The sequence below is a fragment of the Schistocerca americana genome, chromosome 3 (assembly GCF_021461395.2).
Source record: "Schistocerca americana isolate TAMUIC-IGC-003095 chromosome 3, iqSchAmer2.1, whole genome shotgun sequence".
In the NCBI taxonomy this organism is placed as follows: Eukaryota; Metazoa; Arthropoda; class Insecta; order Orthoptera; family Acrididae; genus Schistocerca; species Schistocerca americana.
The window spans coordinates 611,159,229-611,187,131 of NC_060121.1; the positions used below are offsets into that span (position 1 = coordinate 611,159,229).

At 40.7% G+C, this 27,903-nt stretch overlaps 1 protein-coding gene across 4 annotated transcripts in view; it reads left to right on the forward strand.

The window, feature by feature from the left end:
- The window catches only part of LOC124605369 (uncharacterized protein C1683.06c-like), a 71,279-nt gene that overhangs the window by 24,798 nt on the left and 18,578 nt on the right, over nucleotides 1-27,903 (forward strand). For all 4 annotated transcript variants that reach the window (XM_047137000.1, XM_047136997.1, XM_047136998.1 and 1 more), the window contains exons 3-4: nucleotides 22,336-22,516; nucleotides 22,601-22,717. In XM_047137000.1, coding sequence (XP_046992956.1) covers nucleotides 22,336-22,516; nucleotides 22,601-22,717 — 298 coding nt within the window. The remainder of the gene's footprint in view (nucleotides 1-22,335; nucleotides 22,517-22,600; nucleotides 22,718-27,903) is intronic.

The following is a 27,903-nucleotide window of genomic DNA, read 5'->3' on the forward strand; positions in this document are numbered from 1 at the left end:
TGACTTGATTTTGTAATCACTGAAATAGCATCATATACCAGTATCCTATCAATCATGAAGTTTACAGCATAGATGATAATACTATTAACAGTATATTTTTTAACTCTGGTACAGAAGACATCATATACCCATATGGAATGTGCCTTTTGCATTTATATTGTTTCTGATGCTAATCTTCATTCTAAGGACTTTATTGTGGCAGTAAGGTTTTTAGTAAAAGTTGTGGTGCGTCTTGCCGCATTTCTGTCATCTCATTGCTGATTTTGTTTAAAAATGAAAGAACTATTGGTGGCTTGCCTTTTCACTATTTACTTTATGTAGGAAATCCCGTACATGTACTTGTAGTTCATTTCAAATGTACCTAGTACATTACTCTGACTTGGTTCTACACAGTAGCTCTTTTTGCTTCATTTTTGTCTCTTTATGCATTAGAAGGCATGTTTCTCTCTTAATAGACCCAACAGACGTCTCACAATATCTGCACAGATGTCTGTTCTGCACTTCATTTGTTGTAGCTGCCAGTAATGTTTCTAGTAACTTTGACATTTTGCACCTTTTAATACTGTCCACAATATGTTGTTTCCTCTGTATCTGAAAGTTCTCTACACAGTACAAGTAGAAAAAGTTCTGCTTTCAGCTCTTCCAGTCCACTTAACTAACATTCAGTTGGAATCAGGAAATCTAAAATCTCTACTAACATGTTCAGCTAATGAACGTCTGTATTCATATGCCTGTGACGACAGGTATGTAGACTATCTACTTATCTTGGTAGCACAAGTTTGATTAAGCATTGTTATATCTATATTAGTTTGGGCTTCAGCCCTTTTATGGCATGAATATAGTACCTCCTTCTGATTTGGCACTTGTAGATTAAATTATTATATGATTTCTTGTAGCTCCATTCCTAACTCACTAATTATCCTACTGTTCCACAGCACCAGTGTATCAGTGGTATTAACTGCTACTCCACCAGTAATCTACACAGTGTAATCTTTGAGGTGTAACACTCATAAATATAATACTAAAAGGAAAAATGATTTATGCTATCCATCACACTGCCTCAGCATGTCTCAGAAAGGAGTGAGATATTCAACTATAAAGATTTTGGCCACCTATCAAAGTGATGTAAAGAATTTAATGTGTAATGAAATTAACTTCATATACAAACAGTAGATCTTTAATTCATTTTGTCACACTACCTGTCTTACACTTGTCAGACTTGAACCATTAAGCATTAATTGCCTTTGTATATGAAATATGTTTTTAGTTCTTGAACTATAAGACCATGATATCCAGTGTTATTGTAAAAGTGATCTGCAGATGAACTTTTGTTGGACCTACTTTAATTTTTTTGTGTGTTTTTAAGTAACTAAAATTTGATAGAATGAACGGTAGACTCTTGCAGAGAAATATCTTCCTTAGCATTGTTATTCATAGAAAACCCACACATATGAAATGCTTCTATGTTGTTGTTGTTGTTGTTGTTGTTGTGGTCTTCAGTTCTGAGACTGGCTTGATGCAGCTCTCTATGCTACTCTATCCTGTGCAAGCTTCTTCATCTCCCAGTACCTACTGCAACCTACATCCTTCTGAATCTGCTTAGTGTATTCATCTCTTGGTCTCCCTCTATGATTTTTACCCTCCACGCTGCCCTCCAATACTAAATAGGTGATCTCTTGATGCCTCAGAATATGTCCTACCAACTGATCCCTTCTTCTAGTCAAGTTGTGCTGCAAACTCCTCTTCTCCCCAATTCTGTTCAATACCCCTCACTAGTTATGTGATCTGCCCATCTAATCTTCAGCATTCTTTTGTAGCACCACATTTCGAAAGCTTCTATTCTCTTCTTTTCCAAAGTATTTATCGTCCACGTTTCAGTTCCATACATGGCTACACTCCATACAAATACTTTCAGAAACGACTTCCTGACACTTAAATCTATACTAGATGTTAACAAATTTCTCTTCTTCAGAAATACTTTCCTTGCCATTGCCAGTCTACATGTTATATCTTCTCTACTTTGACCATCATCAGTTATTTTGCTCCCCAAATAGCAAAACTCCTTTACTACTTTAAGTGTCTCATTTCCTAATCTAATTCCCTCCGCATCACCTGACTTAATTCCACTACAGACATGCTTCTATATATACAAAGAAGACTGCTGACAAAGTTAGCTTTGTTTATTTTTTATTTGGTATGCGTATTCCATGATCCGTACATGCGAGTGATTCGCCTGGATGTGGAACGTGAATGTGCACCATTCACATAGTTGGTTCTAGTTTGTAAGCAGTTTTGATGGAGAGTTTTTTTTTTCATACTGATAGTGCCTTACGTTGTACTTTCAGTTTGTGATGAACCAACCCTTAACGGAGCTACCTAAATGAAGTTAATCACTCTCAGTTTTCTTTTAATACTAACCCTCCTGACACAGATAACTGTAAATTAGTGAGTTGCCACTCTCACTGTAAAATGTTGACCCTGCGAGATGAATAATTTGTTAACTATGATACATCAAGCCCTTCTGACTACTGACTTCCTGAAGATCCAGCATATCTTCAGATGATTGGCGAACTATATTAATATGAATACTAAAAACTGCACAATAATAAATCAAATTAAATTAAAATCTCTTCTGTTCAATTACATCTCCCACAAAAATATGACAAAACACTCTGGAATGCAGTGATAACCAAAATTCCTGAAAACACTTTAATGATAGACTAACTCTAATAAGGACACGTCAGTATAAATTGAGAATGAAGCTCTTTTATTAAATCTGAAGTTGCAATATTAGAGTAATGCCGAATAGTTTTTGGGTTTGTATCTTAACCCAAGTAGTTGCTAAAACTTTACTAAGTCTCAGTAATACTCTTAGCAACTCTTTGGACTTCCTAGAAACTGGTAACATTAATAGAAAAGCACAGATCCTTCAGTCCTTTACCAAAAAGAGGTTCTACCTCCCAACTGTAAACTAACTGTGTGTTCCCTTGAGAACTGTACCTTGTGTTATACAGACAGCGTCTCTCTGTTTTCCACCTCTCCAAGTAGAACTTTCAGGCTCTTCCTGTGTGCAGCATATCCTCCGCTGCCTTAATGTCTCTTGTCATGCTCTATATGTTCCAATCCCCCCTTGGGCATTCAGCCCCAGCCTAACACTCATTGACTCACTGACTGGCATCACTTAGTTCCAATAACATCAACATAGAGGAATTATTGGCAAAGTTTAAGCAGATTGTAAATCATGGTCTGGAGAATCATGGGCCTAGTATGGAATTTTCCATGCGGGAGTATTGTAAAAACATACTGTCATTTGACCATCACACAGACTCCCATATGGATGATGTAGTAATAAGCATAACTGAGAGAGTTGAAAACAAATAAGCCACCAGGTCTGCATGGGATCACAATTTGGTTTTACAAAGAGTCTTCTTTTTATTGATGCCATACACCAGTAGTGCATCGGTTGCTTACAGGTGGCGTTCCTTTGCTTCTTGAACCAGCTCTTCAAAGTTGTTGATGTCAGTTCTTGTCTTGATATCCTGTGACCATGATTGCTTCCTTCTACCTCGTGGGTCCTTTCCTTCTATTCTGCCTTCTATAATTAATTGCAGAAGTTCATATTTCTTCCCCCTCATAATGTGCCCCAGGTACGATGTCTTTCTTCTTTTAATTGCCCTCATTAGTTATCTGTCCACCCCGGCTCTACACAGCAATTCAGCATTGCTCTCTTTCTCAATCCATGGTATTTTTAGTAATCAGCGCAAGAGCCACATTTCTGTTGCTTCTAATCTCTTTACAGAAGCTGCTTTAATTGACCAAGTTTCCGCTCCATAGAGTAGGACGAGGATAACATAGCATTGCACCACCCTTATTCTCAGATGGAGCGGCATGTCTGTGTATATCAGCACATTCCGTAGCCTATGGAATGTTTCTTTGGCAATCCCACAGTGATTCAAAGAGTGCTCTATGGAATTGGCTCCTTACTCAGCTTGTAATTATTGCAAATCTCTTGCCCAGTGCAAAGTCCCAAACAACTGGAAAAAAGTGAAGGTGTTTCCTGGATAAAAAGAAGGGTAAAAGTATGGACCTACAAAATTACAGACCAATATTCCTAACACTGGTTTGCTGCTGAATTCTTGAACATATTCCGAGTTCAAATTTCATAAATTTCCTTGGGACTGAAAAGCTGATGTCCATAAATCAGCACAGTTTTAGAAAGCATCGCTCATGCGAAACTCAGCTTGCCCTTTTCTCACATGATATACTGCAAACTATGGATGAAGGGCAACAGGCAGATTCCATGCTTCCAGATTTCCAAAAAGTGTTTGACACAGTGTCCCACTGCAGACTGTTAACAGAAGTGTGAGCTTATGGACTAGGTTCACAGATATGTGAGTGGCTCGAAGACTTAAGTCTTCGGCCAAGGATGTTGTCTTAACGAAAAGTGTTCATCAGCCACAAGGGTATCATCAGGAGTGCTCCAGGGAAGTGTGATAGGACTGCTGTTGTTCTCTTTATATGTAAATGATTTGGCAGACAGGGTGGGCAGCACTCTGGAGTTGTTTACTGATGATGCTGTGGTGTACAGTAAGGTGTTGAAGTTGAGTGAGTGTAGGAGGATACAAGATAACTTAGACAAAATTTCTGGTTGGTGTGATGAATGGCAGTCTGACTCTCACCACCCTCTTGTAGCTGAAAGTTGATTTATTATTTTTTGAAGTAAGTTACTAATTTTGGCAGCTGGTCACATTTTCACTGCACTTGCCACACTGAGATAGTGACACATTGCTGCGAGAGATAGAAAAGATTGAATGTAAATAATCAGCTTTATTATTAACACTCATATTTTATTCCTCTTGTTTGTAGTAAGTTGAAAACTTGTTATTCATTCTTACTTTTGGTATACTTTTTATGACTGTCTTAGAGGATGATTCAGTTGGTATTACAATACAAAATCATGTGAACACTGGAGGACTTTCTGGTGAATACTGCATATATTTTCAGTCATTTCACTTCACAGTACAAATCAATGTAACACACACAACTTGTACTCAATCCTCGCACTTCAAACTCGTACAACCTGCTGAACAAAAAACCGAGATTTACCTCTAACAATATGTAGCAAAGAAGTTACTATCATATGTAGCTCTGTTTATGCAAAATCATCTTTGGGACATACATTTCATTAACAAAATACTAATAATTGTTCACCTTTTTTGAGAAGTCCATAATCATCATTGTAATTACGTTACATGTTTATGTAAGATGACATTCAAACATTTTCACATGGCTATGCAGCAGTGGATTTTTTTTTCAGTGTGGAATCATTCATTTCATTTCATATGACCCAAGATTGGTTAGTACATTTATCTCTCAATAATCAGTTTTATTACAATTGTACCCCAAATATGTTGATAGCATAAAATGCCAGAAAAATTTTGATATACAATAAAACTGGTTATGCCAACAAGTTTTGGAGTGTAACAAATCAGTATTCATTAGTTCTTCATTACATGATATACAACATTTTGATGACCTTACATCATTCAAAGGAGGTTAAGAGCAAAATTTTGCTTTACAGAGTTCTTTTCTCTTACTTGTAGCTTTTTTGACATGATATAATTTTGTATATTTGGAGAAAACATCATCAAAAACAAAAATATAACAATAACCATTTTTGCTATGTTCCATAGTTGCACCTATATTTCATACTCCAATCACAGGTAATTCTATGTAGTCTTGGTTATGTTATGTAGTCCTGGTTATGTCTTATGTTTTTGCTTAAGGATTGAAACACTCCTGAAATTTGGCTGCCTGTGTCAACAAGACACCTGCCTTCCCATAATCCTATTCTGACCTTAATTAATGGACAACAAACATTATTACATTTATCAGTCTGAACATCCTCACATGACAGGTCATCTTGTATCTCTTCAAAACTAAAACCTCCAAAATCATTGTTGTTCTTACCATTTTCATTGCCTTGGCACACTTTCATTAAATTAAAGCAGACATTGTTATCACTGTCACTGAGAATTTTATCAGTCCATATACACTTACCTGTTTCACTTAGATCAGCACTGTAGTACTTGTCTTTAAGCTGTTTTACAACAATATATTTAATTTTATGCCACCAGTCAGGATATAAAGTTAAACATAGATTTTTTTTTTACCAAGATTCTAAAGCTTTCATCTTTCTCAATAGCATCACCATTTAACCACACATTATATAAAAAAATTTCATTCTAATTCATAACTTTAAGCAGCTTACTGTCACTGTCATACCTGGTAACTGAATTAATATGATCATCTGTACATGCCTCCTTACTAGTAATTAAATAAATAAATAAATAAAAAATCAAGAGTTTTTTTGACTGTGATACTGTCATTAACGTCACTTAATCCCTTAACAGTGTCCTTGGGTGCCTCTACAGCATAATAGCCACTACTACACATTTCCTTACTAATACCTAATGCCTCCAACTCTTCCTTAAAACAAACAATGTAATTTTCTTCTTCATTACTATACTCACCATCACTTACCTTCAATTGATTATATTCAATAATACCACAAACAACTTCAATGTCACCACGCAAATTACCAGCATCACAATCCCCTATTTCATTGCTGTTAAAATACCCATTATCACTTAATTTGCTATTCATTAATACTATATTCACTTTTTTCTTCCCTGGTTACTGTATTAGTTTCTGAATTCCAAAATCCTCAACAAAAATCACAACCTTCAGCATTTAACAAATGACAAGTCTCTAACTAGTTATAGAATTCTAATAAATCAATTTCTTCTGTATCCTCCTTTCCAATTTCTGTATGCTCACTGACCTTATTTTCATATTTTACCTTGCCTAGTGAACAAACTTCTTCCTCAACAGATATCATATTAACAGGATAGTACACATCTTTACGATAACTACTGATTTCTTCACTAGGGTGTTTTTCTTCTGAAATACTACACCACCCTGTTTCCTTGTTTTGTTGTTATCATCTATATTCCAATTTCTGTTCTAACTATTGCCATGTTGCTCTCAACAATACAGATTTTTACCATTTACTCTATTACATTCCTTCTGATGATAATTGTTACCATTGTGATTATTATGTTCCTTCCTGTTGTGATTATTACTATGCAAATTTCAGTTACTACCTCTTTCAAAATGTGTGTGTGTCTGTTGCAATTGTATTTCCCTGTTTTTGTTTCCCTAAACACTATCTAATTTATCTACATATTTCAAAAACTTGTCTGTCGTGTCATTTGGCCCATAGATTAGATCCAACTGCACCTCAGCTGATAACCTCATTTTTAAAGCATCAGTCTGGGTTAGTCCATCAAAAAGTTTCCTCAGATGAGCTAATTTTTTTAGTTGAGTTTTTCAAAACTGTTTCATACTAATACGTCCTGCCATATAATTTGGTCCATTGAGCAATTCAATTTTTATTCTGGGTTGTTCAATTTCTGACTAAAATTCATCTAAAACTCCTTTCTCAAAACCTGCATAGGTTGTGTCATCATTTATATATTGATTAGCCCATCTTAATGCTTCACCTCCAGAAACTTCTTTAAAAAACTTGACTTTCATAATATCAGTCTTATTAGACACAAAATTCTCTCTGCAAAGCAGCAGAGAACCTGCAGGATCTTCACCAGAAAAGTTTTTCATTGGAATGTTCCAGAACATTGTACCAATATCGATTTCTATTAACTACATCATTAGACAATTCTTCAGCTTTTTTACACAAAACAGAAACACTACTTTCTAGAGTATTGGTTTTGTTGTAACTTAATTTCACTTTTTTTTTTTTTCAATTTGCTGTCTACTGTCTTCACCTGGCAAGTGCCAGTTTGGTGTTAACATTAGTTGCCAAATTCAAAATTCAATTATTTACATTTTTGTCCACTGAATTTATTTCCTCATGCTCTTTTTCAAAAGCAGCTTTTTTTTCCTAATTTAAGTGATCTCGTCTTTGATATTTTTGACTTCTGTGTTAAATTAAGTTCAATTCCTTTCATTTTAGATTCCACAGTCTCTACTCGGCCCTCTAACCTCTCAATTTTTCGATTGATATTGTTTAGTTGAACTGTATTTTTACCGATACAATTAAATAATGCTCCTATTGGATGACCAATTTCTATGAACTAATTCCCATTATCATGGCTCACTTTGATTAACAATGACAGCATGGTACTTATGTCATTATCATCGTCTCATTTTAATTCATCAATTTGTTTTTGCTGTTTTACAAGTTCATCACAAAAGTTTTCCTGTTCTTGTTTGACTACACTACACTACGTAAGTCTCCCATGTCTGTATTATCCCCACTGTTCCAGATTCTTCAATGACTGTCATTGTTAATAATTGTACAATGAAACACTTCACCAAAAAGAAAAAAATAAAGAAAATATTTCCAGTACTTAACTTCGATGTTTCAGGTCGACGTTGTTAATTACTCACACCACTTTTTATTTTTCATCCTTTTCATCTTCTTGTTTACAAACTCATTTTTGCTGCTGTTGGTGCTGTTTTGTAGCTGTGGTTCATATCTGGCTGATACTTCACATAAAATTTTCACAATTTTTTTTTAAATCTGCAACAAGAAAAATAGTCCAACACAGTATTCACAGTTCACTTTCAAAAAATCCCGAATAATGCCACCATATTCTGACCATCACCACCCTCCTGTAGCCAAAATTTGATTTATTAATTTTTGAAGTAAGTTACTAATTTAGGTGGCTGGTCACATTTTCACAGACTTGCCACACTGAGATAGTGACACATTGCAGTGAGGGATAGCAAAGGTCGAATTTAAATAACCAGTTTTATTACTAATACTCATCTTTTATTCCTCTTCTTTGTTGTAAGTTGAAGGCTCGTTATCCATTCTTGCTTTTTGTATACTCTTTATGATTGTTTGGAGGATGATTGGGTTGCTACTATGAAATCATGTGAACCCTAGTGGACTTTCTTGTGAATAATGTGTATATTTTGAATCATTTCACTTCACAAAAAAGATAAATATAACACACATAACTTGTGCTCCATCCTTGCACTTCAAACTCATACAACCAACCGAACAAAAAACAAAGATTTACCTATAACAACTTACAGCATAGAACTTAATATCATATATTGAACTATTAATGCAAAATCATTTGTGGGACATACATTTCATTTAAAAAATACAAATAATTGTTTCTCTTTTTTGGGAAGTTCATAATTATCATTGTAATTACATCAAGTGTTTATGTAAGTTGACATTTAAAAATGTTCGCATAGTTATGTAGTAGTGGATTTTATTTTTTGTAATTCACTATGGAATCATTCATTTCATAAGGTTCAAAAATATCAGTTAGTACATTTATCTCACCATAACCAGTTTTATTGCAGCAGCTAGCTCTAGATGTAAAAAATGTGTTAATAAAGTAGAAGAAAAAACCCATGATGTTTAGATACAGCATTTGTAGTGTCCTGCTTGACACAGTCACAACATTTAAATCTCTGGGCATAATGTTGTGAAGCGATATGAAATGGAATGAGTATGTGAGGATTGTGGTAGGGAAGGCAAACGGTTAACTTTGATTTATCGGGAGAATTTTAGGAAAGTGTGGATCATTTGTAAGGGAGACCACATATGGATTCTAGTGTGACCTATTATTGAGTATTGCTTAAGTGTTTGGGATCAGCAATAGGTCAGATTAAAGGAAGAGATCGGAGCAAGTCAGCTGCTGATAGATTTGTTACTAGTAGATTCAGACAACGTGCAAGTGTTACAGAGTTGCTTCGGGAACTCAAATGGGAATCCCCAGAGGGAAGGTGATGTTCTTCTCGAGGAATGCTATGGAGGAAATTTAGAGAACTGAAATTTGAAGCTGACTGCAGAATGATTCTGCTGCCACTAACATGCACTGCACATGAGGACCACAAAGATAAGATACGAGAAAGTAGGGCTCATATAGAGGCAGGTAGACTGTCATTTTTCCTTCACTCTGTTTTTGAATGGAACAGGCAAGGAAATGACTAATAGTGTTACAGGGTACCCTCCGCCATGCAATATCAGTGGCTTGTGGAGTATCTATGTAGATGTAGATATAGATGTTGACCCAACTCCCTTCCAGCTCGTGTATCTCGATACTCATTCTTGACCTCTTTCTCCCTTTGGTGGTTGTCTTATAAACATCCATAGAAGCATGCTTACATTGGTTACTCAGCTCCCTACTACACTGCAACCTTGCTTGCTCCTGCCAGGTGAATATATCAGTATAGCTGTTTTCTGATAAGTGAAACTGTTATGTTTAACAGGAAAGTAACACCTTGCATCTGCCAACCGACATCCCTTGTATGGCTGCAAATAGCCTTGGCATTCCTGGAGCCACGATCGTTCCAGAACAAGCCTTGGTGTTGTATAGGCTTCAGAGCTAACATTTCCAAGAATGGATTAATTTCGCTGTGGTCTGGCAGTCATAGGCCACTTGTACCCAAGTGTTAGGTAAGCTGCCTTCTGGCTTCCCAGGGATGTGGCAGAATATGCACCATTCCCACTCTTAGCCAGAAACCATTATCCAGGGAGATATTCTCTTTGTGACACTCGTTTGACATGGCAGAAAGCTGATTCTTCTATAAACTTCAAAATTTGAAGCAAAATACTTTTACTTTTAGGACTATTCTTAAACAATTCATAGTTATATTTGGAAGCTTTTGCTTCCGCATACTTTTTTGTGAGATTTTGTTCATACACTGGTTCAGTGAGCTCTTGCATATGAAATAATTATATAATAACTGTTACATTCAACAGGAAAGTAACACCTTGTAGCTGCTGACTCACATCCATTTTGTGTTTGCAAATATCCTTGGAGTTCCTGGAGCTGCTAATGTTCCAGAACAAGTCCGGGTGTTGTATAAGCTTCAGAGCTAACATATCAGAGTGTGCATTAACCTTGATGTGTCTTGCACTCCTGTGGGGCTTGTACCCAAGGGTTAGGTAAGCTGCCTTCTGGCTTCCCAGGGTTGCGGCAAAATATGCACCACTCCCACTCTTAACCAGAGACCATTATCTAGGGAGATATTCTCTTTGTGACACTAATTTGACATGGCAGTGTCCGCAGACCGTGGTCTAGTGGCTAGTGTTGCTGCCTCTGGATCTCGGCATCCCACGTTCAATTCCCAGCTGGGTTGGCGATTTTCTCTGCCCGGGGACTGAGTGTTTATGTTGTCCTCATCGTTTTATCATTATCATCATCACTCGTGATAGTGGCTAGATTGGATTGTGTAAAAAAAATTGGACTGTGTAAAAATTGGGACTTAGTACGGGCCCTGATGACCATGCAGTTGAGCGACCCACAAACCAAATATAATTGACATGGAAGAAAGCTGATTCTCCTGCAAACTTCAAAATTTGAAGCAAAAGACTTTTATTTTTGAGACTATTCTTAAATATAGTTACAGGATGTATGTATAGTCTCCTTGGTTGCACAAAATTAATGTCAAATTGACCATGGTTTTGACTGCACTAAGGTAGTCTTCATCAGAATAAAAATTACATAGGATTACATGTTATCACACCATGTGTGAAAAATATCTGAGTAAAAGTGCTCTAGTCACACATGGTGTGATTACATGCAATCCTATGTAATTTTTATTCTGATGAAGAATGCCATAGTGCAGTCGAAACCACAATAATTTTGTGCAACTGAGGTGGCTATACATACATCCTGTAACTAAATAACGTACAGTTGCTGGATCTTAGCAAAAAAAAAATGTTTTTATTCTTAAAGAATTCATAATTATATTCAGAAGCATTTGCTGCCCTGTGCTTCTTGATGAGAATTTGTTCATACACTGATTCAGTGAGCTCCTATGTACTAACTAACTAAAATGCAATTTGAATTAATTTTTGCTGAACATTTTATGTTAATTTTCATATAGAAAATGCACTCTTACCAAAAGTGGTGTTAATGTCAAACATATGGGTGTATTTTGTGAAGCATAATACTGTAACTGAACATTGGAGAACTAATAATATTCCACTATAAGTTAATTATTATAAATAGCCCCAGTACTACAGTTAATTTATACATTAACATTGTTAAGATATTATTTATAATACGGGTCCTGCATCTGACTAGTTAGTGGTTCTTTAGCCCAAGTCAGATCACTTTTGAAGGTATTGTTAAAAATTACATTCATTAAAATGAAATCATGATTAGAAATTTTGAGTACATTATTTTTTTATACTCACATTTGTCCTATTCACAAAAACCCAGGATGTTGCAAGCTGCAGCAAGCAGATACTGGAACACATTGTTGACGAGAATAAACAGATGAGATAAGTAAAATTTTATAACTTTGTGTTATTCTGCTACTGCGTGAACCTAATTTTGTGATATGCTTTGTTTTCTTTTTTTAAGTTAAACATGCACAAAGCACAAATAAAAGTATTATTTTGCACTGTACTTGTGGTAGTAGGATAGTTACAGCACTTAACATAGCAGTAAGGTTAATGGTTCCCATAAACTTCATGTTGTCTTCTTTTGCCTATTCACAATATTGCGTCTGCTGCAAGGCACACTTAGTTTGAGCGTATTTTCATGAGTGGTAAAAAATCTAAGTTATTTCACACCAATTCAAATTTTGCAAGCAGTAGTTATTGTAACAGTGTAGGCAGTTACTTTACTCCAGCAGGCCATGTTTCCTACAAAAACTTGAAACAATTTCTGGGGATGCCATGCAACATGTTCAGTGACACTCTGTAACTGGCTGACATTAAATGGTCATCAGCGTCACTAAAAACCATGTGAGACAAGAAAAATAAATTAACTCAGTGATGGTTTGTCCTTATCTGCTAGTTATTAAAACAGTCACCTCAGTCCATACATTGGGCATACTGATAAGCTTTAAAAATTGGGGAGTGAAAGGGACGTTGACAAAAAACAAAATACATGAACATTTATCATCAAAATCTCTACATACTCCATTTTAGGAAACCCATTTCCACAACTGAAATTTCTTCTAACAGTCTGATTCTGGTAATACTTGCAGTTCACAGTAAAATATACAACTTTTTGACTTAACATCCTTGTGCCCCAGTGATGTCACATGATATCTTAATCACACTTACCACTCCTCTGCCTGATTACACCACTCACCACAATATCACTCCTGACTGCAAGGTCTCACCTTGATTCAGAGATTTCTTGTATGGTGAAAAATTCCATTCATAACTTTTCCTGTGTCCACCCACAATTTGTTCGTAATGCTTAGACAACATTGGTGTTACACTGATCTGCCAGAACACTATGACCATCTACCTAACAGCTGGTGTGTCATGGATAGCAGTGGCAACACGTTGTGGAATGGAAGCAGAGGCCTTGGTTGGTCACTGGAGGGAGTTTGCTACATACCTGCACACACAAGTCACCTAATTCTTGCAACTTCTTGGGAGGGGATAACAGTGGCAATGCAGTGTGGCATGGAAGCAGAGTCCTTGGTTGGTGGATAGAGGGAGTTGGCACCACATCTGAACACACAGGTCACCTAATTCTCGCAAATTCTGGGAAGAGTGCAAAGAGCTCAGTCACATCACAGATGTGTCCGATTGGGTTCAGTTCTAGCAAGTTGGGCGGCTAGCACATTAATTAGAACTTGCCACTGTGTTCCTCAAATCACTCCATCACACTCCTAGCCTTGTGACATGTTGCATTATCTTGTTGAAAAATGCCACTGCCGTAGGGAAACATCATTGTCATGAAGGGGTGTACGTGGTCTACAACCAGTGTATGGTACTCCTTGGCCTTCATGGTGCCTTGCATGAGCTCTACTGGACCCATAGATGCCAACCTGAATGTTTTCCAGTGTATAATGGAGCTGCCACCTGCTTGTCTTCGTCCTGCAGTGCAGGTGTCGAGGAGCTGTTCCCTTGGAAGATGATGGATTCACACCCTCCCATCATCCTGATGAAGAAAATATCAGGATTCATCAGACCATGTAATGCTCTGCGACTGCACCAAAGTCCAGTGCTGATGGTCACGTGTCTATTTCAGTCATATTTGCCAATGTTGTGGTGTTAACATTGGCATGTGCAAGGATCGTCAGCTGTGAGGGCCCATTGTTAGGAGTGTTCCGTGCACCGTGTCTTTAGATACACTTGTAGTCTGCCCAGCATAGTAGTCTGATGTTAGTTCTGTCACAGTTCGCTGCCTGTCTTCTTTTACCAGTCTGCACCGCCTATGATGTCTGACTTCTGTAATAACGGGTGGCTGCCCAACCCGTAACGTCTGGACATGGTTTCACCTTGGTTTCGCCATGTGTTGAAGACACTCACCAGAGCAATCCAGGAACGCTCGACACGTCATGCAGTTTCCGAAATGTTCATGCCGAGCCTCTGGGCCATCACAATCTGTCCTTAGCCAATCTCAGATAGATTGCGCTCTGTCCCCCACTTGTTGGCCTTGGGTCATTGGTACTAGTCTCAGCTGGTGGTCAACCTGGTCCTGACTACTGTTTTTTTCCCCAGATGACAGAATTTTTTGGAATTTGCTTGTTCCATCTGAATGATAACTCTGCTTTCTGTTTGAAGTTACACCTGGTAATAGAAACTCAACCCACTACTACATGATGTTTATCCATGGTGTATACACTCCGAGACAACTGGGAAATCCGGGAGAAACCCGGGAATTTTTTTATCAGGGAGAAAACTGGGAAAAATCTCACCCCTCCTGTCATTCATATTTTGTTGACAACACAGCTTCTCTCGGACATACCCAATTAGTTTTGAAGGTTTTTAATTTGCTGAAACTATGCTAATAAACTGCTGCTGTTGATGATATTGTCATAAATATCCTCAAAAATATTATGAAACTTGCTACTCATGATACAGAAGAAGCATTGAATTGCAAACAGACACAATGAAAAGAGTGCCAAATGTTGAGCTTTTGGACAAAAGGAGTCATCCTTTGGAAATAGAAAAACACACACACACACACACACACACACACACACACACACACACACACACACGGCCACTGCCTCTAACCATTGTGACCCAATACCCAATAAGAATCTCTTACCCATAACTGGAGAAAAAAAACAAGCTTTTTCAACTGGATCTTAAAAGCAGTGATTCTGCTAACTAGGTCCACTATATCAATGTATGATGCATAAAAATTAGCAGGAAATTTTTCAACAGAAGATACAGATTTTTCAGTTAAGCCATTTCCTTACAGGTTATTTGTGTGAGATGGAGAGGTACGATACTGTATATGTGAGATCTGTTTTCCATTTCTCTTATTATTCCATTGTATACTGCCAAGTACTTTAATTCAAAACAGTTTCTCTGCACAGATCTTGTATGTCTCGCATTCAGTTATCTTTACAGTCACCCTCTTCATCTTCAAGGGAAAAGCTTCTTTTCCTCAGCAGAAGATAACTACACCACGTGTTTGGGAACTCACGCATCTCTCTTGGTTAATGCTTAAACTATCTTTCTTTCTTGCCATTTTTTACCAGTGTTTGTGCCCCCTCTGTGTTTGTGTCCTTGACGGGGCCTATCTTGCCACCCTTTTGGTATCATCCTGCTGCTGTGTGCACAGAACTTTGAAACACTTGCAGACCTATAACCATACTTAGTACACATAGGGCTTACTAGCTAGGAATAAACGGCATGGAAATAAGATACCTCAAGCACTGTTTGGATTGTGAAGTAGGTGACACTAAAAAATTAAAAAAAAAAAAAAGGTGTTAGTTTCAAATCAAGTTTTTGGTTTTGCTAGTTTGGTTGATGATGGCCCTGATGATGTTTCAGCCTTGGGAGTGATAGAAGAGCTGGAAAGAACGTGACTTGTAAAAAATAATGGAAAAGAACTGACATTAATATCATATCCACTATTTCTGGGTTTGCTAGACTGATTGTTGACAGATCCTATGATGAATGGAATGTTTCATGTGATATATACTGATGAAATGTTCTTGAGCATCCAGCAGCTTCAAGTGATTAAAAAAGCATGAGCTTTCTGCTGAGTGCCTTTCAGTCACTGTCAAATGGTGAGTATCACATGATTGCTGATGCCACACTACCATCTGTGACGTAACTGGTGCCACTCCAGTACCATATATGGTAATGTTTTCACTGCACACCCACCACATCCACTTCAAATTTCCAATGGCCAGGTCCCAAGCAGTGCTTAATGCAGGCCACCATCTTCATTGAGAGTGTTATCAGAAATTTATATCTTGATGGTTCTTTCGTAACACTATCCCAAAAACCATTTCTCAGTTTAAAAATAGATGTCTCAGTGAATGCAATTCAGGATCCTCGTGCCAGAGGATGTTCTGCTATCACTGATTTTTCAGAACACTGTAGGCAGAAACACCTCTCATGTTCTAAACAGCACTGTTCAATAGCTTGCACAGTCTGTCTGACATAAAACTATCCACACCACACAGAAATTTGTGGATCCTTGTGTTATGATCCCCACATCATCTTTCACAGGCTTCTTGCGTTGTCAGACTTTTTCTGGATGCCTAAAAACTAAATCAGTTTCATGCTTCCTTAAGAGCTGACTGATCTTTCTTGTTACCAACATCATCCATGACTGCATTAAGTTCACAAAGGAGATAGAGACAGATGATGCCTTGCTATTTCTTCGCATTCTCATCCATTGAAAAACAACTGGGTATCTCAGCCATAGTCCGTACCAGAAACCCACCCCCACAGACCAGTATCTGTTCACTACCAGCCACCAACACCTGTCACAGAAACATTGTGAGCTAATGACCTCGATACGTTGAGCAGAAGCTATTTCAGATACTGAAAACCTACTGAAAGGCAGAGCCACTTATGGAAAGTTTGGTATCCATACAAGGTGTGACAGTGCCATGAACCATCTCTATTGGCTCAAATGTATGAAACGATGGTGGCCTGACAACAACCTGGGAGCTAAATTCAGAAGAGGGCACATAACTCAATGTGCATGTTGATCTCTGAGGGAGCAGTGTCCAAACACTGTGTAGAGATCAAATACCGAGGAAAGCACAGCACGAGACCATTGCAAGTGACTGATAACTGAGAACACGTGGGGCAAACACTTGGTCTTCAGGCAACCTGGGTCAGTGTCTCTGCCCTTGTCACAATTCACCCACTCTCCCTGTGGCACTGTTCTGTACTATTCTGCTGTGTTAACCATGCCAGCCCTCTGCATCCATATCAATGTCTGCTGGAAGGGATACGAATTCCCCACCCAATGAACAGGCCATGTCAGGCCGAAAATGGCCTGGTTTGTGCTGTACCTCTGTTGCAATACCAGAGAGGGAAGGTGATTTCTTGGCAGCAGATCAACACTGAAGGAAACAACACCAACATCACCTACTCCATCAGAAGGGCAGAAGACTGCAGTAGATGGGGTTATGGTTGGTCCACTGTCGTGAGCAGGGTGAAAACTCCATTGCTGTTTAGCAGGGCAAAGAGGGTACTGGTTCAAATTCCATGGGCTCCACAGTGTTAGGCACAGGAACTAGCCCCTCAGTAGCCTTATATCGTGGTCAAAGATAGAATGGCAGAGAGTGCAGATGGGGTGGCAGTGGGAGCCTCTTCTGGAACAAAGGCACAACTGACCCGATCACCCAGCTGGCTTTCAGACAGTGATGTCGAAGGACCAACAGATTGTAGCCACAACTGATTGGAATAAAGGATCCTGACTGACATGCATCACAAACAGCTACTTGGTTTTGTGGTCCCCCACTACATCTGGCAGCCAACCCTACTGCCATCTGGAACAATGGAAGCACTGTGAGGAAAACATGATGTACTGCGACAGTCTGGGATGTGCGACTCAGGGTGCAACAAGCCAGATAGCTGGCACCCATGCAAATGTTCCACTGGACTACACCCATTAATCAGTCTTTCCCAGCATGTAGCAAGAAAACTTGACAGCACATCATATCAGAATGAGGAAGACGTGGACTTTGTGACTCAGGTCTTGTGTGTACACACACAGCCCTCCACCTCTGAGTTAGATGACAGATGAAACGGAGGGTAGATGTGCTGATACCACATACCATAGCAAATATAAAAATCTTCAAGCTCCAGCAACATAAATTGCTGAACATTATTAGATACAAGCATCTCATGGGGGAAACTGATGCGGTGGCACAACCTGATTTTGTGCATACGCTGCACAAGCCCACACAAGATGTTCAATATCACGATTGACTATTGGCCAGTAGATGAGACAGCATGCAAAAACCTTCATATGAGTCATATCTCAGTGTGACCCATCCAGCAGCTGGAGTATGCAACACCAGAGGGATGACCACTTGATAGATTTGCTCCTCAATGCTGAGTTGATAACAAACGGGGAAAAAATGCCACCACACCAAGTCTTTTCTGAAAAAGTGCACTCTGGCCAGTCCATGTAGACTGCTGAAACGGTTTTTTGGAAAAGCAGGTGTGGCCATGGCAGTCACGATCTCCTGTGCCATCAAAGGAAAATCCAGCAACGTCTGTTGCAAGGCATTGTCCAAGGTGAAAACGAGAGCCTCCTGTCAGTGAAACTCTGGATCCAGTCTTGCTGGCAATCACAATAGAGTATCTGCATTTGTGTACTGGGAGGTGAACTGGTATTGAATGTCAGAACAATAATTACTGAGGAAGAGCACCTACCACTGTAATCTGTGGGCAACCCTGCCTGGCAGCTTGGAATGAGGGCCAAATAATGAAACCAGCAACTTGGGGTTGGTGATGAGTAGGAACATTGTCCCATACAAGAAAACATGACACTTTTTTAAATATGAAAATAACAGCCAGTGCCTTCTTTCTCACCTGTGAATAATTATGTTGTGCGATGAAAAGCACCTTGACGTGTTAGCAGTGGGCTGCTCAATGCCATCCGGGTTCTGATACGACATGACCACAACAATGCTATACTGGAATTCATCACAGGCCAGGGTTAAACTATTACCCAGTGTAAAAGAAGCCAAACAGAGAGCAGAGCACAAACACTGATGTGTGGAAAAGCCCATTGACAGTTGGCAGGCCAGACAAATTTGACACCCCTTTGGTGAAGCTAGTTAAGAGGAAGGCAGATTTTCATGGCTTGGGGAATGAACTTAGCATAATACAAAATCTTGCTCAAAAAGGACTAAAGCTTTCTCAGATTCTTGGGCACTGGCAAGTTGACAATGGCTTTGACGTGCTCTCTGTAGGGATGAGGCCATCTTTGCTGAGCACACGACCTAGAAAATTGACCTTTGGGGAAAAATCCTACATTTTTCCAATTCGCATTGAAGGCCATTATCAAGAAGACATTGGAAAACCATCTGCAGATTCTCTAAATACTCCTCTCACAAGGGGTCCATGATCCAGATGTCACTGAGGTAGTTTACACAACAAGGAATGTCCTGAACCAACTGTTCCAAATATTGTTGATGAATTCCAGGCACAGACAAGCAATTAAAGTGAAAAAACACATAGGGGTGTCAGGCACCAAGAAACTTCAAGAAATTGCAAAAAAATGGTTCAAATGGCTCTGAGCACTATGGGACTTAACATCTGAGGTCATCAGTCTACTAGAACTTAGAACTACTTAAACCTAACTAACCTAAGGACATCACACACATCCAGGCCTGAGGCAGGATTCGAACCTGCGACCATAGCGGTCGCGCGGTTCCAGTCTGAAGTGCCTAGAACCGCTCGGCCACACCGGCTGGCCAAGAAATTGCACCCAGCAGCAGGTACTGGTAAGTGATGCACTAGTTGATTCATGAAAAATAATGGCTCCCTGATAACTTCATCACAACCTCTCTAATGTTGGAATTGAAAATAGCCTGTGACACATTGCGCGTTGATCATCTGTTTAAAATCAACACAAAGGCACAAGGGTGCTCTCATGCTTCTGAATAAGCACCAAAGAGATGGCCCACTTACTTGACGAAATAGGAGAGACAATGCCGAGGTCCTACCAATGCAACACCTCAGCCGTGACATTGCCATGTATGACAAAGGAAATGGGGTGGGAGTGACAAAAGTTAGATATTTCAGACAGCATAAGGGAGATGTGTGCTCGAAATTTGCTCCCAACCCCAATGTATTCTCAAATAACTGGTTGTATGATTATAATAAGGAGTCCAAATCTTGGAATGGGATTACTGAGACACTAAATATACGTTATCAACTATCTGGAAGCTGAAAACAGAATAGTGTCTGATCCAAAAATATTCTGCACCAATGGTGAATTAGCCATTAACAACATTAGCTGCCATTCCAAATTTTTATAATGTGCAGAAATGGAGAATTGTCCCCTTAAACAAATACACTGTTTACTATAAGACACAATGTGACATTGTGTGTGTTGCAGTGCAGGGCAGCCTATGAACCAGTACGTATCAAAGTTAATGAGGACCTGTGGCTCACCTACTGTCACAAACTATTGGCAAATGGCCTGTTTGCAACATACACCACACATAGCATCTATGTGCAGTCAGTCCCATTGAATATACGCCAAATTAAAATTGGGACAGGACTGCCTGCATGCCCATTGAGCAGAAACAAGTGCGGAAGGGCAGTGATGCTGAGAATCTGGAAAATATTGTGAGAGGGGACTACAATTCTTTGATTTATGTGTACCCACTAATCCTGATACATGGTATTGCTGCGATGTCACTGCACAGAAATCATTCACAACAGCAACAAACACAGCGACTCTATGTAAGGCAAGGCTGCCTGGGGTCCCAGAGGGCTATTTACCATGCATGTCTATCTTTGACACATGCCAATTGTTGGAAAGTACATCCCTTGCCACTGCCTTAAGTTTATGTCACTCAGCAATCTTAGCAACTTTGGCTAAAACAGGGGCCTAGTTTGGATCTCTTGGTCAGATGTTAACCGGACGATCACATCCCTAGTGAGTGAGTCTGCATACAGTGTAGCACGTTGGGGACACTCAAACCAACACTTATGTGAGAGACCTGGGTGGTTGGCAATCCATGCTGCATATGAGTACCCGGGACACATGTGGTGCTGGTTAAACTGTAACAGGTAATTTACACGTTTCTGTTGGCTCATCAAAGCTGACAAATGGTGTGAGAGTGGCAGGGCTGGGGGAAGTCTTGTCAATTAGCACCTGGGCTGCAGTCAGCACAGTGTGAGTATGGAGCCATTCCACATTTTGTTTGTTGTTCCTGCTGCAGCTTTTGTTGCTGCTCTTGGAGGCGCAATTGCTCCTTCCAATGTTCCTAAACTGCTGGGTTCATGATGGCCACAGTTCAACACTACGAAAAAAAAAAAAAAAAAAAAAAAAAAAAAAAAAAAAAAAAAAAAAAAAAAAAAAAAAAAGACCTTTACATGTGTAAGAATGTCCAGTGTCAGCACTTTTCTGTTGATACAAGGTGTGATAACCCAATTTAAACCATGTGAGCTGAAGGTGACTTGACAAGAGGCCTGGAGCTGAGCCCTGGAAAAGGGAATGAAACTCAACATGCAAGTCAATCTACAGGGGAGCAGAGTGCCGGAATACCACATAGAGACCAAGCACAGAGGAAAATACAACACATGACCAGCATGAACAACTGCTAACTGAGCACATGAAAACAGAGCACTGTATGAGACAAAGACGTGATCCATGAGCATTAGAAATGGTCGGCCAAGCCTATTGTCACTGGCAACACCTGGGTCAGTGGCTCTGTCCAAGCCATGCTTTGCATATGCCATTCATGACAGCATTCTGTACCATTCCCCTGCGATAACCATGCCACCTCATCCGCATCCATCTCGATGTCCACTGGTAGGAATGCAAAAGAAAGTATTCAAGAAAAAGAGCCAGAATAACAAACACATTTCAGCAGCTATTTCACTGAAGGCATGTGAAGAGATGGCCCCCAAGGAGGACATGAAGAAGTTTGTTCAGTAACATGAAAGATTAGCTGGTTTCTAAAGAAGCATCATAACTTTGAAGTGGGCGCAGAGGGGCTGCAACGAAAACATTATCATATATGGCATTGGAGTAGACACCAGTGAGGTCACAGTTGGCAGCAGCACTCATGTGGGTCATTGCCTGACAATGGCTGAGGGCACTTGACTGGAAGCTTCTGGACATTTAACCATATGTTCGACTGTAAGCTTGAGAAAATGTTGTCAGTATATATCATTGTAAAACCATGCCCTCATACTATTGTTTCATATAAGCTACAGTTTCATGGGTTTGATTCTAGCTCACAAATATGTATATTTCAGCTTCTTTGGAGTATGTGTAATTCACTGTTGCTCTACTTTTGTCCGACTTGTCTTGGAAAAAGATTCAGTGTGCAATGCTGACAAATATGTTTGTATAGATTCCAGTTTTTCGGGGGGCAAGTGAATCTTTGGTGGAGAGTCCAGAAAGTAGAGCAGAATTCTATCATGGCTGTGATGGCTTTGGAGATTTTCAATATCCTGCTGCCCCAGATCCTGATCATCACATACAGAAAGATCATGCTGTTAGTTTCCTGACCAAAATTACCTCAGAAAGACCAAGTAAGTTTTAGTTTTAATTTATAATTATGAGAAACTTTACTAGTATAGATTGTTTTACTGATTTTAGCTACTTGCAATTTTCAGATGAAATCAGTCTTCTTTGTCTTGGACCTCTTACAAACATAGCTCTTGCAATCCATATGGATCCACACTTTTGTACCAATGTTAAGGAAATGGTAATCATGGGTGGCAACATTGCTGGTAAAAAACTAAACATAAATTATAATAACATTTAATGAAAATTTGTATTTATATTCTTAGGACGTAGATGTGGTTCTTAGTTATTTTATTTGTTTACTTTTTGTTTGATTAGATTTGAGCACAGTAAAGCTAATGATCAAAATAAAATGAGATGGGTATACCAAATTAATGGAAAATGTTCTTGGAAATTATTGCAACAATAGTTATGATGCAATGAAGAATTAATGGTTTAAAGGATGCAAAGATCTGTTTACAGTGCAATTTGTTGGTTTATGTTTGTAATGTGTTAATGTTGATATAAGTAAATTATGAAATATTACAGCAGACAATTCCCAAAGGTATTTATATTAAAATTCAACAAAAAATTGAAAAAAATGCATAGTATGCTGTTGAGAGACTGGAGAAATCAGCTTTTCTATCGTACTTTTCTATTTGTGTACATAGTGCAGGGTGTTTATAAATGAATGGTACAGTTTTAAAAACTAATAATAAATTTATTTATTACTTTATGCAGGTAAATCTTACAGCATGAGCAATGCAAACTGTCCAAGTTTTTGATCCATTTATCACAATCTTCCAATATGTGCACTCTTGGACACGCAACACACATAAACTCAGTAATCTAATTCTTTCCATACTCAGTGCAGCATATCTTCCATGATGGTCTGCTGTGCACGCATCATCCAATCAAATATTTCCTGAGGGATATGTGTGTGGTTATCATGTATGGTTGGTCGGTAATAACACACACTAATTATCATATATGCATTTATTAAACACCGGGACAGAAAGAAAAAACATGGCAGAACACAAGTTACACACCGAGAGAAGACATAGAACAAAAGCAGTTCAAATAAATAACAGTCAAAGATGGGGTGCTCTGCGCCAGAGATGCCATAGAGGCTTCCCCCTCCCCCGGTAATGCCGAGCAAGGCGGTTGGAGGCTTCATCACTCGAATTCATAATTTCTGTGCCAGCACGGCGATTGTAGGCGGCAGCCGGCGCAAGAAGAGAAGTATGTGCGTCGGAAACTATGCTGCAAGAGTCCCGTGTGTCCAACAGCTACACAGGCGGTGAGACATCAGTCGAAGTCAGGTTGGCAGCATCGGAGGCAGGTTAGCGGTTGTAGGCGGCAGCCAGCGTGAGAAGTATGTGCGTCAGAAACTGTGCTGCAAGAGTCCCGTGTGTGCAATGGCTACACAAGCGGTGACACATCAGTCGAAGGCAGGTCAGCAGCATTGGAGGCAGGTCAACAGTGTCAGGCGATTAACAGACACAGTCTGTGGTTGTCTGTGTAGATGAATTACAATGTGTTTGTGCCCCAGTGAGGGCCCGAATAAGGTGGCTGCAAGGCCGCTCACATGATGTCATCATGCAACATCACAAATTCACATGAAGCAAGGTCCTTTTGGACAAACATAGGCAGGGTGGAGTGAGGGCATGGAAGGGGGGTGCAGAGGTGTGCAACATGTGCATGAACCTGTTGAACCAGAGCAGGAAGATCCATGGTATCAGCTGATCGTGAATCCTCCACGAATTCTGCAGGAAGGAGGAGGGGTTCGCCATACAGAATCTTGGTGAGCGATGCGTACAAGTCTTCTGTATGGGCCGAGTGAATGCCCAGCAGGACCCAAAGGAGAGCCTCATACCATAAACCACCTTGGCACATAAACACGGCCTTGAGAGTGCAGTGCCACCATTCGACCAGGCCGTTCACCTGCAGGTGATAAGCCATGGTGTGGAATTTGGCAACACCGCAGAGTTTGCATAGTCGTGCAAAGAGGACAGACTTGAACAGTCATCCCTGATCGGCCGTTGGAGACGGGGGACAGCCGAAACGAGCAACCCACACCGAGACAAAAGAACGAGTGATGGTCTCAGCCGTGATGTTAATAAGAGGGACCACCTTGATCCAGCATGTCATGTGGTCGATGTCCAATAAGGCATATCTGTAACCCTTGGAAGTGTGGAGGAGGCCAATGACGTCAATGTGGACATGCTGAAGGCATCCCTTTGGAATGTCAATCTTGCCTAATGGAGGTTGACCACGCCTGCTGACCTTGTTGCGCTGGCACGAGACGCACACGCAGGTCCAAGTGCGGCAGTCATGCTTCACGCCGGGCCAGACAAAGCCCTCAGTCACTAGCTACGTTGTTGCTCACTTTGCAAGGTGAGCCAAGCCATGCAAAGCAGTAAAGACCCCGTGACGAAGGGCGGTAGGAGCCAGGGGTGGGGAGTGCCCATAAAGGTGTCACAAAGGACAGGGATCATTGACCCGTGTAGGATACGGGGTTGGACAGAGAGCGAAGACTCATCTGATATTAATTGGTGTGTATATCATGGTCTTCAGCCTGAAGTTGGGCGAGCTCTTCCAGATTTAGTGGTGCGGTTAGCACGCATATGCAGAAAAGATAGTCTGCCACAACATTCTCTGTGCTGCAGATATAGCACGCATTGGAAGAGTGCTGACAGATGTAGTCCATATGGCAGAAATGCCTCAGCAGAAGGTCCTTAGGTGGGTTATGAATAGCATCCATGAGTGGCATGTGATCTGTGTGGGTTGTGAAAGGTCACCCCTCGAGGTCACTACGGAAATATTTATTCACCTTGTACACAGCAAAGAGCTCATGGTTGAAAGCCGACCACTTACACTGGCTCTTAATCAGTTTCTTGAAAAAGAAGTGGAGTGCTTGGGTTGAGTCGGCAGTGTACTGTTGTAAAATGGCGCCTGCAACTGAGTCTCTGGCATCAGTAGTGATCGAAACATGGGCCTCAGGGTCAGGGTGGACAAGTGTAGCGGCTTTGGCAAGGGCAGTTTTAACGTTACTAAAGGCACTGAGCATGGGTTTGGTCCAGTCTAACCTCCATTTCTCCATGGTGATTTTGCTGGAGAGGGTGCCAGTGAGGGCCATTTGGATGGAGGCAGCGTGAGGAATTTGGCAGTGGTAACAGTTTGCCATACCCAGAAAACGATGGAGCTGAGCATAATCGTCAGGAAGAGGAAGATCAAGTATGGATTTGACATGAGAACTCATTGGTCAGAGGCCATCGGCAGAGACAGTATGGCCTAGGAAGGTAACTGTTGTGGCACAGAGTTGAGATTTATCATGGTTGATCACCATGCCTTTGGCAGAGGGGGCCAAACGGACTGCGTCAAGGTGAACTTGATGCTCCTCAGCAGAGGAGGAAAAGATCAGTATATCATCTAAGTAAGCATAAGAAAATGGCAGATTTAGCAAAATGGAATCAAACAACCGCTGCCACATCTGCGCAGTGTTTTTCAATCCGTGAAGCATGTAACAGTATTCAAATAGGCCGAAGGGTGTGATGATGACCGTGGATGCATAGGGCTTTGATGGTATGCCTTGGAAAAATCTTAAACAGAGAAACACTTAGAACCATGTAGTAATTGCGTGAAATCCTGAATATGAGGAATTGGGTAGTAATCATTAATGGTGCGAGGATTAAGGGACCTGTAGTCCCCGCACTTGCAAAAGGTGCCGTCTTTTTTAGGAACAAGGTGAATAGGTGAAAACCAGTTGTTATCAGTGTGGTGGAGTGCACCCAAAGCCAACAGATCCTGAACGATTTCCTTGGTGCACAGAAGTTTGGAAGTGTTAAGGCACCTGGCCTTATAACGTACAGGTAGGGTGTCTGTGGTGTGAATCCTATGACAAGTGCCTTTACTGATGGGTGATACTTGCGAAGGAAGGTCTGTAAGAGGGGTCAGGAAGGGGTCCACAGGCAACATTGGTTCACTGACCTTGCTGAACCGGGGCGGTGTAGGCAGTGCGTCGGCTCATGTCAATGATGGAGGATGCGGTGCAGGAGCGCAGCACGGAGCTGTGTCTTGTAGAGTCGACCGCGACGATGAGGAAGCAACAGCAGGTGGAGGAAAGCTCAACACAGGGGCAGATTGGGAAGAAGGCACAGTAGAGGTGTGTGTTGGGTCGCCTCATTGTGGTTCTGCAGATAGGCGATGTATCGTACGTCATGCGTGTGACAATTCAGCAGAAGCACAGGCAATGCGGGTGCATAACGTTTTGTTCTGGGTGAGGAGTTCGTCGATTTGTGAGCGCACGTCTGACGGGTCAGAGAGCTGTGTAGTAATGTGCTAGAGCAGGGATGCAAATGTGGAAAGTGTAACCAAGGAGGCAAAGAGTGAAGTTGTGCTGAACTCATTTGAGCACAGAACGGTAGAACCAGATGCGTGTCGCAGTGCAGCGGCCTACAGGTGTGGTGAAAGTCCTTAATGATGTAGAAAATCCAACTCGATCACAGGTTCATCCATGTTGGCAATGTGGAATGCCCAAGGAAAAGTGTGGACCAGTGATAGGCGAAGCGACATCTTGATGGAACCATGGACCACAATGGGAGAACGATTGGTGGCAATCAAAGTGAGGTTAGCAGGTGAAAGTGTGTCGCCAGCATGCTTGGCTGGGATAACACTAACATTGGCACCAGTCTTTACAAGAAAGGGAGTGCCAGATGACATGTCTGTGGCATATAGGTGTCGTGTCGCTGAATGTTGTGGAGCAGTCATACAGAAGGTGCTGTGAAGGGATGTCGCGGGCCGTGGCACCTAAACATGCCAGCCAGAATCATTTGGGTAGGCACAAGGTGTGCAGCAGTTGCGGGTGGCATCCCCTTAAGTAGCGTGGTACCGGCGCAGTGGGTATGCCGGTAGGCTAGGCAGTGTGGAGTGGAAGCAGGCAGCAGCTGTCTTCATTGGGGCCGGTCAACGATTGGGCTGCTGCTCATGCAAGGTTGGCGGCTGTCGGGAGGCTGCAGGCAGTACCTCCTGTAGGCTGTTAGGTGGCAGCTCCTGACTGGCAGCCGAGGTGCCGATGCGAACATGCTGCCCTTTGCCAGCAGGGGTGGAACTGAAGGTGCAGGCATGCCAACTGAGGGTGATAGAGATGTGTCCATGACAGGCGGTGTCGGTGACGAATGATAGCATAAGCTTGATCTGCCATGCATAAACGAACCTCAAGTGGGTCAGTGTTGTGAGACAGTAGATGAAATTGTATATCTGAAGGCATTTTGTCCATCCAAAATGTCCAAATTGCGGCATCAGGTAATGCTTGATCATCAATTAGTGCACGTAGGTGCCGCCAAAGCTGTGAAGGGGTGTGGTTGTTGAGATGCTCATTTTGAATGATGTGGTGGATAGCCTCCACTGGAGG